Source organism: Pinus tabuliformis, chromosome 5_1 (assembly GCF_031772625.1).
Source record: "Pinus tabuliformis cultivar Carrire ecotype Pingquan chromosome 5_1, CPIR1, whole genome shotgun sequence".
NCBI lineage: Eukaryota > Viridiplantae > Streptophyta > Pinopsida > Pinales > Pinaceae > Pinus > Pinus tabuliformis.
In genome coordinates this window covers 454,569,421-454,585,116 of record NC_142305.1, presented here as the reverse complement: position 1 = coordinate 454,585,116, position 15,696 = coordinate 454,569,421, and the positions used below count along the sequence as shown (strand labels likewise).

The window sequence follows — 15,696 nt, the reverse complement described above, 5'->3', positions numbered from 1 at the left end:
TGAACGTGTAAGATGAAAATACTGCAAAATATATGAAAAATTCAATTATCTACCTAAGTTGGTTGAATGCGGAACGCTAACATTAGAAAATTTGAATAAGGATTGCTTCTACCAAAGTGAAATGGCCTCTAAGCAGCAAAATTTCGATGCAAATTTTATGATAACATCCTTCTAGAGCCCATAAATCCCTGGGTCTGGCCAACTTTCAAATCTTATTCAATTTATTTTAATAAAATAAACCTTGAACAAATCCTCTACAAGCAGATCCAGACTGGGCTTACCAAGCTGTTTATGATATATTGGTGTAAGAAATCAAGTCTTGTGAGACGTAGGATTCTGGGTATTGCAGGACTAATTAGATCTTGAGGCTAGAGGAATCCTTACATGAACTAATTTTGTACATGGGGGAAAGGATTTTCAGGAGCTCGCTAGCTCTCTGCTTCGTCCTTGGCTTACACTCCATCTGTAACAGCATAACCAGTTTATCGAACGTGCCCATCTGGACAACTTCTCTCAGCAACCCTTCTTCTGCAGAATTGAGACAGACTGCCAATAGAATCGCAACAGCATAATTAGTTGCACTGTCAGACACAACCAACAAGCTTCGAACAATAGAAGGTATCGCTAAGGCATGGCCAACTATGGCATACCGCCCTTCCCAAATGGTGGAAAGTGCCTCCAAAATAGACAGCGATAGCTCTGTCATGCCTCTGTCTGCACCAGGAAGAAGCTCAATCAAACGTGGAACTGCACCTGCTCTGCCTATCTTGGCTCTATTCTTAACGACAGCGCACAACGGAAATAATGCCTTCAGGCTGGCCTTAATGGCCGGAGGATATATATTTTCTTCAAACAGTTTTAGCAGCCCGTCTGTGATTCCTTCTCTCGATCCAATTTCTCTGGCGGAAATTCTATCGTTTGCCAGTTTTTCAACAACGGATGCTGCATTTATCCTGGCCTCGAGAGTGCAGTTTGCGAACACACGTTCCAGGGTATCCAGCACAGAGGGTCTCATGAAATCTCTTTTGATAGACATGTCATAGGCAGAAAACATTGAAAGTGCACCGACTGCTTCTTCCAGGGCCCCACGATCTGCGCCCACATCAGAATTAAGTGAAGCCTCTGAATCAAGAAGATGGATTAGGACAGGCAAAGCTCCCTCGGATTGAAGGCACTGTCTGTTCCTCTCGCTTCCCTTGGCTAGAATTCTCAAGTTCTTCAAAGCTTCAACTTTATTTATTGCTGCATCTTGAATTTCCTGAATCATTTGGCGCACCTTGCTTCGTTCTGCAACGGGCTTCGGTGTGGGTATTCTGATGACACCATTAGATTTGTTGGCAACGCACCATTCCTGTAGCAGCCTGCGAAGGGTATGATTGGGGATGAGCTCTTTGCTTTGAAGAATCTGCATAGTCGCTGGGCATACATTGTTTCCATTGTCCAGCCATTTCTCAATGGAAGATCGATCGTAGGTCATTCCTGTGCATAGGCTCACAGGATCTGTCATTATATCTAACGAAATAGGACACCTGAAGAAGGGCGGAATAGATACCGATATGGAGAGATCCGCACGTTCAATTCCTGTCGCTAATGGCCTCTTGGAAAAGTTCTTCAAATCTACCACCATGCTGTCTTGAAAATATCAGTCCAGGAAACCCTAACCAGCACGTTGAAACCTTCAGAAAATATCACCCACTTACAGGTCCGTAAACTATAGGGTTACATATCCTTAATGCAAAACTCGGATGAGTTAGATTATATGAGAAAACATCATCAGAAAAGAGTAAATACTGATGGCAAATTACCAGAGCAAGAAACCATGAATTTTTCAATGCAGACACAGCATCAGATATGTGGGAAAATTATTGAACACAAACTAATCATCTGACTTAAAAATTCTCGATTATGTATACATTAAAACAGCTTCAAAACATTTTACCAGGAAAACCCTAGCAACGCATGAAACATGCACAGATGCGCTTGCCCGGCTTGCTAAAGACATGACAGACTTTAGAAAAACTTCTCAGCAAATGCAAATTTAAAAAGCGATCAGTTTACTGCATTGAACAGCTCCATTCATGCACCCTAAATATGGGCTATATTCAAATCTGCGGGGCATGTATCATGCGATTGACGTTGACTAAGAATCTGCAGTTTACGACGATTTTGCGAAGTTGGGCTTGATAGATTTTCTTACGGGGAACAGATCTCAGAAAAGTCGAAAAACAATATCATAAGGACACTAAAATTAAACGAAGGATAACAGAATTACTATTGGAAAATGAACAAAAATTTCAAACCAACCTATTTCAAAGAGTTTTAGGCCCAGAAAACTTCTGAACATCTAGATGGAATACCACGCAATCCAGAATTTTGAACGAGTCAAGATTCAAAACAAACATTGTTCCGAGAACTTGGATATTGAGACAATAGATCCGTTTTTGATGTGACTGGTTGAATTGGTTTTTAATATGGTGTCTTCCGTCAGCCATTCTACGGTTTTCTCGCTAGAATTTCAAACTGTCAGCACCTGACTATTCAAAGAAGAGGAACAACTACTTCATAAATTTCTCGTGAAAAACACAAAGGATTTAGTCAAAGATCATTCCCGACATTGCTGTTCTCGACGCCCGCTATTTTTGTACCTTTGACTGAAATATGAGCAGAAGCGTGCATTGGATATTAAATTAGTACATGGGCCACATTGACTGCAATACAAACCTGAGAGTGCATTGGATGAAAAGAAACTGACTAAATACATGCATGAACAGAATGGGAAAGGGAAATCGTATTTGTTTTTGTCCTCATCAATCTTGCTTTTCTGACCAGCGCTGATAATAATGGGCGGAAGATTTTAGTTTTGCCTTGGACCCCACATATATTTTATCCTTTGAAAATCAATGCAGGGTTATCCACCATATATATATAATAATAAATGGGCTGCAGCTTATATAATATAATAATCAATGGGTTGTAGTATAATTAAAAAAAATGTGTGAGTTTTTATTATTTAAATTATCTTAGAATGTATAAATAGATTTAATATTAAATAAAGTTTTTTTGGTAAAAATCACAGGAGAGAATTTCCACTGAAAGATTATGTTTAATTTATTATGGATCACATAAACTTGAATACTAAGGATTTAATATTTTGAAAAATTTATGATGTATTTGATTTTGTTAATTTAATAACTTAAATTTATGTTTTTAAATAAATTAATAAAAATTTTAATAAAATAATTTTAAAAACAGTCATTTCATTTTTCAATTTGATAAAAAAAAATCAAAATTATTAAATAATATAATATAAATAGTTATAATTAGTAATAATAATAAAATTCCCCGGATGCGGGTGATAACTGAGATGGGACAGGCGATGGGGGATGGCCACATGCCGGCCCGTGGCCATCACGTGGCAGCCGTAGATAACACAGCCATCGATTGCAGAAGGTATAAGGTGGAATGGCAGGAGATAGTTAATGCTCCGCGGGGTAATTCGGCTCAGGCGACGGCAGCAGTTATGGCGGGGGAGCTCCAAAGCAGGGCCGGTGAAGTCATAAGGGATATCGATGCATGGGATCAGAGAATGTTTGTGGTATTGCAGTTGCCTGGCCTCTCCGTCTCTGTCGGGATTTCTTCTCCGTCTGTCTGGTTCATCCCTCAGTCGGCGTTGGTTGCAGGGGGTCTGGTTGCAGAGGGTCTGGTTGTAGGGGGTCTGGACTACCCTGTGGTCTGTTGGAATTTCTTTCCCCTGCCTCCCACGAGAATGGTGAGACCTCGACAGCGCATGCTTAGCCGCCGAGGCACTTCCAGAGGGGGAATCTCGCGCAGTCATGAAGCGGACAATGTTGTCCATTGCTGCCACTGCAACATTGCTCGCTCCACTGGCGCCAACCCCCTCCACTCCAGCCAATTCATGGATGCAGGGGCTTCGAGCTCGAATGCCTTGCCTGCCTTTGGTTCGGCTATCTTCAATTTCAGCAGTGCCATGAACAATCCGCGGATCAGCGCGCATGTCTCAGTCTTGTTCATAGAAAATGCCCGGGAAGATGAGGACGCCCTGGATGAACAGGGGCAGAGGACGAATGACAATCAGAAGCATGAAGCAGCGGCCTCTGAAGCTGATAAGGAGCAGGAGGTTAAAGGTGCGGCCTCAGACCCGGAAAACGTAATGCAACGCAAGCAAGATCAGAAGCCGGGAACTGGCGAGGAGGAAGACACCTTTCCCACTGCAGCTGAAAGAGAAGCCTATGGCTGGTGCCGGGTAGAGGAGGTGCAAATGGACGACTGATGACGCCCGCACACAAGGTTTCTATGGCTTTCTGTTTGGTCTTCTGCTGTTTGTTTTTTGACTCTGTTAAAGTAACAATGCTTCTGGTCTCTTTCGTGTCTGGTTTAATGTCCATGTTCCTGAATTTTGTGTCAATGATTTGGGTAAGGTCGGTGTCCCCTGCGTGGGATGAAATGGTTGGTGCCCCTGCGTGGTCGTGCTGTCATGGAAGTCTGGTTTTTGTGTCTGGCGCCCCTGCGTGGGCTATTTTTTTGGATGCCTCAATTGCTCTCGGGTGACATACCCAGAGCCTGACTCTCTCTTGTTTCACCATAATGTATTTTTGAATCCTGTACATAATATAATAGTTTAGTCTTTTATCGAGAAAAAAAATAATAATAATAAAATTAACATCACACTTAAATTAAACATTAAATTTGTATATAATTTTTTTTTTAAATAAAAATACCCATTTGTGTGTAAAATGTTATCTCTTCACACCAAGACTCAAAACATCCTGAACCATATTTTCAGCCTCTTAAATATCGCTCAAGAACTAAGATCCTCACTTTTACAACTAATCTAATTTTGGGTAATCTAATATTTAACCGATAAAATACAGAAATAATAAATTTATTATTGATTTACTACCTGATATTTAATATTTCACCACGATTAAATTAGCATGTCTATAAATTACTTTAAACTAGTGTATCATCAAATTTGAAATGAAAGCGTAAAATATGTGACCCCTGCGAAATTCTAAACTCATATGTTCTTATCTGTGTATAAATTTTAAATTAACATATAAAACTAAAAGCAAAAAGATGCAATAAGAACATAGAAATATGTGAACATTGATAATAATTCACATGTGAACATTGTGAAATTAATGATTAACGATTAAATTAATACACGGTGCTTAATGTTTACCCACACCACATGATTAAACAGCCTGTCATAGGAACTAGTACATTCTGCTCATCGCTGTATAAACTATGGACGAGTGTAACACGGAAACTGAAATAAGGACACGGGGTTAATGTGAAGCTAGTGATCAGGTAGCCAATATAAATAAAAGAAGTGGTGACAAAAATACCAAAAATTAACGTCATTGAAACTTTCATTGGCATCGCGTGACAATCCAGAAAACAAGGCCAAAAATTAACGTCATGTAAATTTTCCTAGGGATTGTGTACAGCACAAGGACAATCCGGAAAATATTCTCCAAAAGCGAGTGAATAAAGGTTTATTCTGAATAAGGAAAATGCAAATGTGGCCACATTAATTTACTGGACCGTACGTTATGCTATAAACTCAGCACCATCGTATTAATTGAATATCTATCAAACATCACATAGTTGTTGTGCATAGTGGTAAAATTAAGAGCCATTCAGTTGTATTTTCGTCCCATTGGATTGACCGATCAGTCTATGAAATAATAAGGAGCGCCATTTTTATCCAGGAATAGTTCAGAATTCTATACCGTCGTGACATGTCGATGAGCTAGCATTCTTTCAATAATATTTCATGTTGACGTGGCTCCAACACAGCGGCAAGCTGGAGTTGCTGGACACGTATTTAATGACTTCAAAATTGAATAAGTGAATGAGCTAGCATTCTGTCAATGCCAGTTCATGTTGACGTGGTTCCAAAAGAAAACCAAGTTGGACTTGCTGGCCTCGTATTTAATGACTTAAAAATGGAAGTGCATTAATGGACATCGCATGATAGTTCGCTGGAGGAATGACACGTATGGGTGAATTAAGACATGTCCTGGTTGGCTACGATAGAGATGTAGTTTGATTTGTCTACTCTTTCCAGCATGTAGCCGGACTCGTAGGAAATTCCCGGGTATTTGATAACTCGTTACTTTTCTTGAAGGGGATGGAATCTACGGTTAGGGTGGGGTGGATGTGTACTTGCTTAACATGGGTAGATTTTCACTACTTCCCCTTTAACTTCCCGGTTTACCAATGCAGTCTTGATATGTGCTGGTGTTTAAACTAGCTATATTAAAAGGAGGAGTGTTTTAAAGAGTCTATTTTATAGTAGAGTGATTAACCGTGGTTATTTTTATGATTTTTTTATTGGTTGAAGTTTTATAAAGTGTAGATTAATTAGTTTGTGTGGGGTTTAGTCTTTATCATGTTTTAGTTTTAAATTTCATGGGGAAGGTTGAGAGTAGGAATCAATTGTGAAAGTTACAATGTCCCTATGGGTGTCTAGGCTTGACCAAGTGTTGTGTAATGATGTGACAATGATCCAAGATGTGTCCAAGCTCGCCCAAGTCTCACACAAACATAATGACCACATCATGTTGTTCAAAAAATCACTCTTCCATCCAACATGTGGGGTAATATCGACCTAGGTATAGACTAGTAATTAAAAAAGACAACAACTCGTTTACATTATTTGGAGTCCTACCAAAAACATTATGAAACACAAAGGATTGTAGGTAATTGTGATTATGGTTCATTATTATAATAACTTTTTCGTTGAAGCGTTTTTGGTCTATATAAAGAATAATGGTTTTTTTTATGTAACTAAGCATCTCACCTTCTAATCTATAGGCAAGGGTAAGACGGCTGGGGCGGATGGCTTTCACTCCCCCCAGCGGAGTTCGAACCCTGCGGAGGTCCCCCCTTCGGCGCATTCTGCCGGCTTCGGCCGTATTGTAATCTGGCTTCGGCCGTATCTGTCTGGCTTCGGCCATAATGTAATCATGAGGGCTGCGGCCATATATGGATTTTCACTCTGAAAAAAAGATATTCCTTACTACTCAAGGCCATACAACAAGGTTCAAAGCCATTATACCACATAATATATTTGATCTCAACATGTCGCTTGCATGAATTAAATTTGGGTGGGAAGGTTATAAGATGTAGATATTAGTTCTTTTGCAAATATTATTTAAACTGAAATGTTCCAAAATGTGAAACTGGAATTTTATCACCTTAATAAGTACTAATGGATTATTTCAAATGGTATGATTTTCCTTAAATAGTAATAATGAGTTAGATCTTTTTTCCTAGGCAACCTAAAGATTTTCTATTGATAACTTGGGAAAACCCAATTTTAGGTAGTCTTTGCAAGCTCTCATTGACCACTACGAAACCAAACGAGTGGAAATTATGTAGGCTCTTGACAAAGAGAGGTTTGAAGAAAAAAATTAAACAAACAATTAAATATGTTTTTTGCTCAAAACTGAAGCCTTCTATTGGGATGGCATGTTTAGACTAACTAACTATAGATTGAATCAAAAAATTAGTAAACCGGGAGAAAGACATAGAACTTATGTGGATTGGGAGAGGTTCACCTCAATGGGTTCTTTACTCTCCTTACTAAAGTTCTCTAATTCAAGAACATAAGCCAATTGAGCTTGAATTTTCTCGATTTTTTGATACATCTCCTTTACTTGTAGTTGTAGATCATCCAACATGAGCATGACCTCGTCTTTGGCCTCATTGTGGTCAAAAAACACTTTCTCCAAAGCGTTTCATCTTCCAATATAAATCTATTGTGGGAAGGTACGAGTTTTTCCTTCCTTGGGTGTGTCATGGATATGGAATCTAACCTCTTACTTCTTTTTTAGTATCTAAGTCCAAGAGCACCCTCTTTATCCTCACACTTCATGTTCAAGGTCTTCATGTTTTGATTGAATTTCCATTGGATTGTGATCATGGAACTTGCAAACAAAGGATTCCTCCCTATATTAGGCCTTGATTCACCCCAACTTTCCAAAGAAGCCACTCCTCATTGGTTGTGAGATCATTGTTCTGACATGATTAAGGAAAAAGACCAAGGTTGTGTAAAACGAAGGCATGCTTTTGTCAAATAAATCATTGTTGTGGACAAGGATGATCTCCCTAGGTCCATTACCCAGATCTAGAACAAAAGAAGATAGGAATACATAGCTTTCACTAAGTCTATTGCAAACAAATTATAAATGAAAACAAAAGTGATATCAACTCAAACCGGTTTATCGAATTTTTTCCTTGCTAATTTCTTGAAATATTGTAGCTTCCAGCCTTGTCCTTAGTGCTCATGAAGCAAACACATGCAGACAACACCAAAAAATAAGAATAAAAGCACATCTGATCCAAATATAATTTGACAAGACACATATATTTGACCAAGGAGATATATACCAAAAATCGTCAAATGTAGACAATAATTGTGGGAAAACAACATATAAATGTATTATCACAAAGGAAGTTGTCACAACCTTAAGCCTTGATGTTGTAGCGTCCCCTTCCAACTATTTCTCATTTCAACACCTTACTTTCAAAATATTTCGCATTATTATTTGAACACTTTAGCAGATTTTCAATGAGAATCTTGGAGCCAAAGGCTTTCTGAAATCAACTTCAATGAAAGATTATTGCATTTGTATGCTTAGAGGAGGATAAGAAAAGGTGGTTATGATTTAGCCAAATTAAAGATGAGTTAGATCCAAACCAATTGGGATATATGCCATCCATGACGCTTATCTTCTAGAAACTTCTTATTATTTTTATTTTCTCCTTTGTAAAAACAACGTCGCACCTTTTGAATGAGAAACCTATGATAGTGTCACATCTTGTAGTTATGGAACTTATGACAATAAGCTATGTCGCATCTTGTTAATGTGTAACATGCAACATCCTCGTAAATTAGGGTTCTTAAAGGGATTAGAACAAGATTTTGATCTTTTAGGGAGAGGATTTTCCTCCATATTCTTCAGGGATTAATCGAAATAATGCTTCAGACGACAAAAAAATAGGGGTATGACATAAATTTCCATGAATGTGACAAAATAATGTATAACACATGTCGAATCAAGAAAGAAAAGAAATGCAGAGGGGGATGAGCAATAAATAAGGAGAGTACATGTGCCATAGCCAAACCATATCACGAAGGTCCATCGCCTTGGGACCGGTGGGGGGAAGCAATCGACGGGTAATGTCACATGTGGTAGCAAAGACCAGATATGAAATTTAGGAGAATTGTGCAAAGGAAAATAACAGAAAACTAGAGTAGAGGAGATGATGTTTAGAGGACGCATAGAACAGAAATACTTCCAAATGGATATAATACAAGAAGAAAGTCCCCATTAAAAGTATAAGAACATTTAAACGCGCCATGATTCTGATATTATATATGAACAAAAAGTCAAAAACGGCTTTTACGCGAAGGTTATCAACATAGTTATGAGCCAGCATAGTTGAATCCTTATTGAATATGAATTATAATTGCACGCCATGATTCTGACATCATATATGAACAAAAAGTCAAAAATGGCTTTTACACGAAGATTATCAACATAGTTATGAGCCAGCATAGTTGAATCCTTATTAAATATGAATTATACCTGCACAATACCTTCCTAGCATTTATTGTTTGGTGGGGTGATTTTTGTGCCTCACCCATGGTCTCCAACCCCTATAGGGAATAATGATTTATCTCTTTATAAACTTGTATATAACAACAAATGCTAGCCATCCTAAATATGCATTAGAATTGCAATAACTTTTGTAACATTTAAAAAGTTGTAATTATTAATATTTAGATAATTAAATTAATTACATCAATAATTTTAAATAAAATCTTTTAGAAATTTAAAAGTTAAAAGTTAAAATGCATGTAAAGTTAATTTGGTTTATTACACTATACTTTATCTGAATTATAAGTATTTATTACAAGTATAATTGATCTATGATAATATTTCTGGAGACTAATTTGTGGTGAATTAGCTTTTATCTTCGATGAATTTTTTTGGAGATTATTGTTGTGAATAGTTGTGAAGACATTTTGGGCGTACACATGGAAATAATATATTTATTTGTAGGGAAACTTGTGGCGACGTATTTGCAGTGAATCTTTGCATGGAATAGTTTTTATGTGTTGAATATTTGTGATATCGTGAGATTTTATCTATTTAGGTGTATATTATGCATTTTACAACATTACTAAGGCAATAAATCTGTAACAATATGATTGCAAGAATTTTGTGGCAATATATTTTGCCACTAATAACTCAAGTGTATATAGGCAATAAATCTGCAACAATATGATTGCAAGAATTTTGTGGAAATATATTTTTCCACTAATAACTCAAGTGTATATGTAACATTTATTTATTTTGTTTTTTCTCAATGTTTTTAATATTTTTATTTATTTTTATTTTTATTTTTTGACTTATGAACACTTCACCACATATATCAAAACCTCAACGTATTAGGGGGACATCAAGTAAATCTATTCTAGAATTTTTCTCTCTCTTTTCCTTTCTCCTAGCTAGAAGAATTAGCAATTGTGCCAGTTTCATATTTGTATGACATGAGGTCAATTTTGACTCCTATCACTAGAACCTATAGGTTCCTAAATATGACCCTCCCACAAACATAGGTAAATAAAAGAGACTTGAACCTCAAATATTTTAGTATATAACAGTTCACTATCATGGTGATCGCTAATTGAGTTTCCCTACAAGTTCTACCTTAGAAATTCTTTATGATCACATGGATTTATTAAAAAAAATGAGAGAAGAAAGAGAAGTAAAACATAAAATAGAATTAGTTGGATTTTTTGAAACCAAATTCATATTGCTAGAAAATATAATATTAGGGTTTCAAATTTTGCTAAAAAAAGGAAGTCATGTTATAAAAAATAGGAAATAAAAAACAATCATTTTTTGAAGAAAATTTCATGTTGAGAGACAATATTTAATATTTGAAAAATAGTAAATAACAATTCTACCCTAAGTAGTATGAAAAATAAATTAGACATCAAACACGTCAAAAAGGAAATGAACAAGCTAGTTGAGTAGGACCAAGAGTGCAACAAAGGAGCCTTGAATCTTATAATTGTTGGTATTAAAGAGAAAAAAATATGAGAACACATTAGAAATAGTAAAAGAAGAACTAAAGCATTAATAAAAAATTGAAACTTATTTCAAAGATGCAAGAAGGTTTGGAATGATACTTGAGAATAAATATAGGCATGTATACATTAGTGTAAATTGTAGTGCCCATAAATTATGCATACTCAATAAATCTCCAAGCTTAAAAGGGACAATAATATTTTCCTTTATATTGTTTGTAAAGACCTTCCTCTATTTGGATCTATTGGAGGAGTTATTGGAGTTTTATATGCACCTTCAACAAACATCAAAATGTCCACACCAAGATAAATTAAATAAGTACTCATTATTACTTTCCAAAAGGTATAATTTGTCCCATAAAAGATATGCACTCTCATTGAAAATAATCATTCTTGAATGGCCATTGATTCTCTTAAGGTCTACCTTCCAACAATTAGATTATTTCTAAAAGAATGCACTTTCTTCCTAATTATTGGATTGAAAATTTTCCTAAGTGGTGGGGTTGAATCAATATGATACAATTTTAAACTATATAAAACATTAAATAAAAAAAATTCACTAGTCACGTAAGATTATTGCACAAATGATATATGTGGAAGCCCAAATGGAAGAAAAACATAAAACTTCGTTTAATTATTTGATTGAACTAGGCACCAACATTCTACTAAAATATTTGTAGACACCAACCAATAGGAGACATCAATCTCCGCATCTTTGCAAGCATCAACATGCATGAGACACCTCTCTAGGACAAACCTTACATTCTTAAATGCATTCTTAAACAAGGGACATATGAGTTAGTCAGTTATGATGGAAATCCTTTATTTGAAGCTCACAATGAGATTAATATTTTTGATGAAATGTATTTCCATTTGGATGTATGAGTAGCATGATAACCCACTTCAAGTATGATTGATGCAAAATGATACTAATACACAAGATCGGGTAAAATATTAATAATATGTGAATCCGATGACTATAGTGTATGCATGAGGCTATTATTAATGAACAAGAGCTTATAAATTTGAAGTAAATGATTTCGTCACAAAATGTTGAGTGTATAAAATGGTAGCATATCCGTAACACCCCCAACCAGTTACTCGTGTATTTCAACCACCTCCTGTGGCATATCCATACCTATATAATCCTATGTAACTTGGATTTCTAACAAATTTTTACTTAATTTACTTCCAATTATGTATGTTAAGAATTTCTAATGCATTCTATAAAGAAGTGCACTGACTTATAGGGATAATTATAGAATATTATGATAAAAACCTACAATTCACACTCAACACAAGAAAAAACATAATTAGTTACAACATAATTTGAATTAATATTAGCAGTAGCACTTATGTCATAAAACCTTCCAAATGGTTGTAGTCCTTAGATTCTACCCTTAGTAATATACCAGGTTTCTCATTTTCTCTTAAAAATGGGTTACCCTCTAGCTAGGGTTTTGAATCCATCTGGAAGTTTCTTACTTAAAACTAGGTACATTTCCAATACTGTAGATAACAAGGCAAAAATATCAAATCCAAACACCCCAACCTACAGGCTGACATCCCCTATCAATCCCACTCCCAAGTAGTACACCCCCTTCTCTACACCTTTAGTCCCTTGGGATGTGCTACTACCTCTAGGGTTCCTGACTGGGCTTACTAGAGATGTCTTAGAGAATTGTGGCTCTAGGATTTCCTATTACTCTTGAGTTTATATGGGTACCCTCCTAGACATAACATTAGGAAACATGTCCCACCTTTCTTAGGGTCATCCCATTGTTTTTCCACCAAGGTGTCAAATTCATCTTTTCCTACTTAGATTCTCTAGGATCCTTCCATAGAATCAATATACTTTCTCTTATGTGCATGTTTTATTCCTGACACATGAAACCACTGAAATTCACTTGATTTAATTTCTCCTAAAATCATGTGCACTTTAATAATTACATATCAAGCACCGTTTTAATACAATTGGAGTTTTATCCCCTTATACTCTTTCTATCTTTTTCTACAATAGTGATGTATTTTGTTAATGTGCATGAAACTTCTTCTTTACAAATTTGGGATCTCTAGCCTCAAAACATATAAATAATATGCACATAGGCACAATCGCCTCAAAACATATTTACACACACATGCACACAAGCATGTTGGCCCCAAAGGTAGTCTTCAGATCACCAATCTATGTTTCACATGAACATGTTATTCACTATCCAAGGGTCAATGTGGGGTGTTACATTAATCTCTCCCTTATTTATGCACTATTCTCAATGCATTATATATACACATATACCACACAATTATCCTATAAGATGACAATTATTTTACCTCATTGCATATCCATGCTCTCATGTAGCATCTTTAGCACCAAAATGGGTCCATTGCACCTTTACAAAGATGATGGATTTATTTCATAGCGCTTTGACCTTCACATCCAAAATTTACACTCATTGAATCTAAAAGTATCTGTCGGGCACCATATGAATCTTATTCTAGTTAGTTACATAGTTAGGATCAGGAGCATACTTTTTAAGTAATGAAATATAGAACACATTATGAATATGCATGAATGTTATTAGCGCAACCATATATGCAATTGGGCCAATCTTCTCGATGACTTAAAATGACCCACAATATCTAGTTTCCAACTTTGCAAATCTATCTAGTTTCAATGAGGTTTCCTTTTCCTTCACTCTTAACAAGACATAATCATCCACTCTAAATTCCCTATTTAATCTATTCTTATTTACATATATTTTTTTCCTGTCCTTGGAAAACTTAAAATTCCAATCAATTTCTTTTACTTGCTCTTCCATTTCCCTGAGAAGGTCTAGCCCAACAATGGCCTTGTCCAATGGGTTATCCCAACTCATAGGTGTGTTGCATTTCTTTCCATACAAGACATTATGTTGGATAATATTCAAATATTCTTGGTACACATAATTATAAGAGAACTCCACCAAGTGCAAATATTCTTTCCATTGATGGTTTGTACATCACATACATCCTGAACATATCTTTAATAACTTGATTGGAATTTTTTATCTGACCATATGAATCTGGATGGTATGTTCTACTAAAATTTAAATTAATCTTAAGTACTTTAAATAAACCTATCAAAAAGTTTTATGTAAACTTGGGATTCCATTATGATATATTTGTCTTCAACACACTATGTAGGTTAGAAATTTCCTTCATATAAATTCAAAAACATTTGCTGCCTTATGTGTTGAATTTGTTCAAATAATTTGAGCCTCGTTGGTGAATTTTTCCACCACTACCATGATGGAATCATGTTTCTTCACAATTTTGGGTAGATTTATAATAAAATAAATAGAAGAAATTTATAATTTCCACTTAGGATTGGGTATTGTCCATAGAAATCTAGCTAAACTTCTATGTTAAACTTTAATTTTTTTTGAATTCCAAACACTTGGATATATAATAAGCCACCTCTTTTTTCATACTTCACAAAAGGTAGTGTTTCTTAACTTCTGAGGTTTTGTTTTGGTATCCTCGATGTCCAACATAAGTTACCCTATGCATTCCATTCAACACTAAATTTTCAGCCCGTGAGAATTCGACATATAAATCCTGCCTTTGTACATAGGAATTCCATATTTTCCCATTCCGTAGTCATTGTACTTTGGGTATAAATTTATTTGTTGTGGGTTGGTTTTTATTTACACGTATTATTGATCTAGAATTTTAGCCTCTAAAATTATGATTTTTAAATCTTTTTTTTCATATACTTATGGTTGCAGCGTGCATTGTATGCACCATTCTATTAAGTGCATCAACCAAATTACATTCCTCACCTTTTATGTGCTTAGTTTTGATGTCATAATTAGCCAAGAATACAACCATCTAATTTATCTGGAATTTAAATTTCTTTGTTCAAATAAATGATTAAAACCATTGTGGTGAATTCTCAATTCAATAAATTTTCCCATGAGGTAATTCCTCCACATTTTTAAGGAATGTATAATGGTTTTTGACTCTAAATCATGAGTGGCATAGTTCCTTTAAGGATCCTTCAAATTCCTTCACTCATAACACATCACATGTCCATTTTACATCAAGACTCCCTCAACCCCTTACTTACATGCATTGGTGCACACAATGAAATCTTCATTTGGATCAATTGTCTTCAATATAGACACAATTTAAATGTCGAATGATCTCACATTGATGGGACCATTCAAATTTTGCACCTTTCTTTCAAAAGTAAGTGATACGATGAACTATTTTTTAGAATCTCTCAATAATATTCCATAGTATCTTGCTAAGCTCATTAAGCATATCAACTTTTTCACGTTTTTGGGTGTTGTTCATTATTTGATTACTTCGATCTCTTCTTAGTCTAGTGTTATGCATTTATATGACATGATATGACCCAAATAGTGAATTTAACTTTGATACAATGAGAATTTACTCAACTTGGCTTACAACTTATTCTATCTAAGTACCTATAACACCACCCTCAAATGTTTTCATGCTCTTATTTAGATTTGAAATATGCTAGGATGTCGTAAATAATTGCAATAAGAAACTTATGC

The 15,696-nt window shown here is 35.5% G+C and overlaps 1 protein-coding gene across 1 annotated transcript; it reads right to left on the bottom strand.

Annotated features, from left to right (window-relative positions):
• Positions 1–259: 259 nt before the first annotated feature.
• LOC149165451 (U-box domain-containing protein 25-like) lies at positions 260–2,174 on the bottom strand. The gene has a single exon (XM_089431141.1). It carries the CDS (start codon positions 1,625–1,627, stop codon positions 356–358), a length of 1,272 nt encoding a protein of 423 aa, XP_089287267.1. The 5' UTR covers positions 1,628–2,174; the 3' UTR covers positions 260–355.
• Between the last annotated feature and the right edge of the window lie 13,522 nt (positions 2,175–15,696).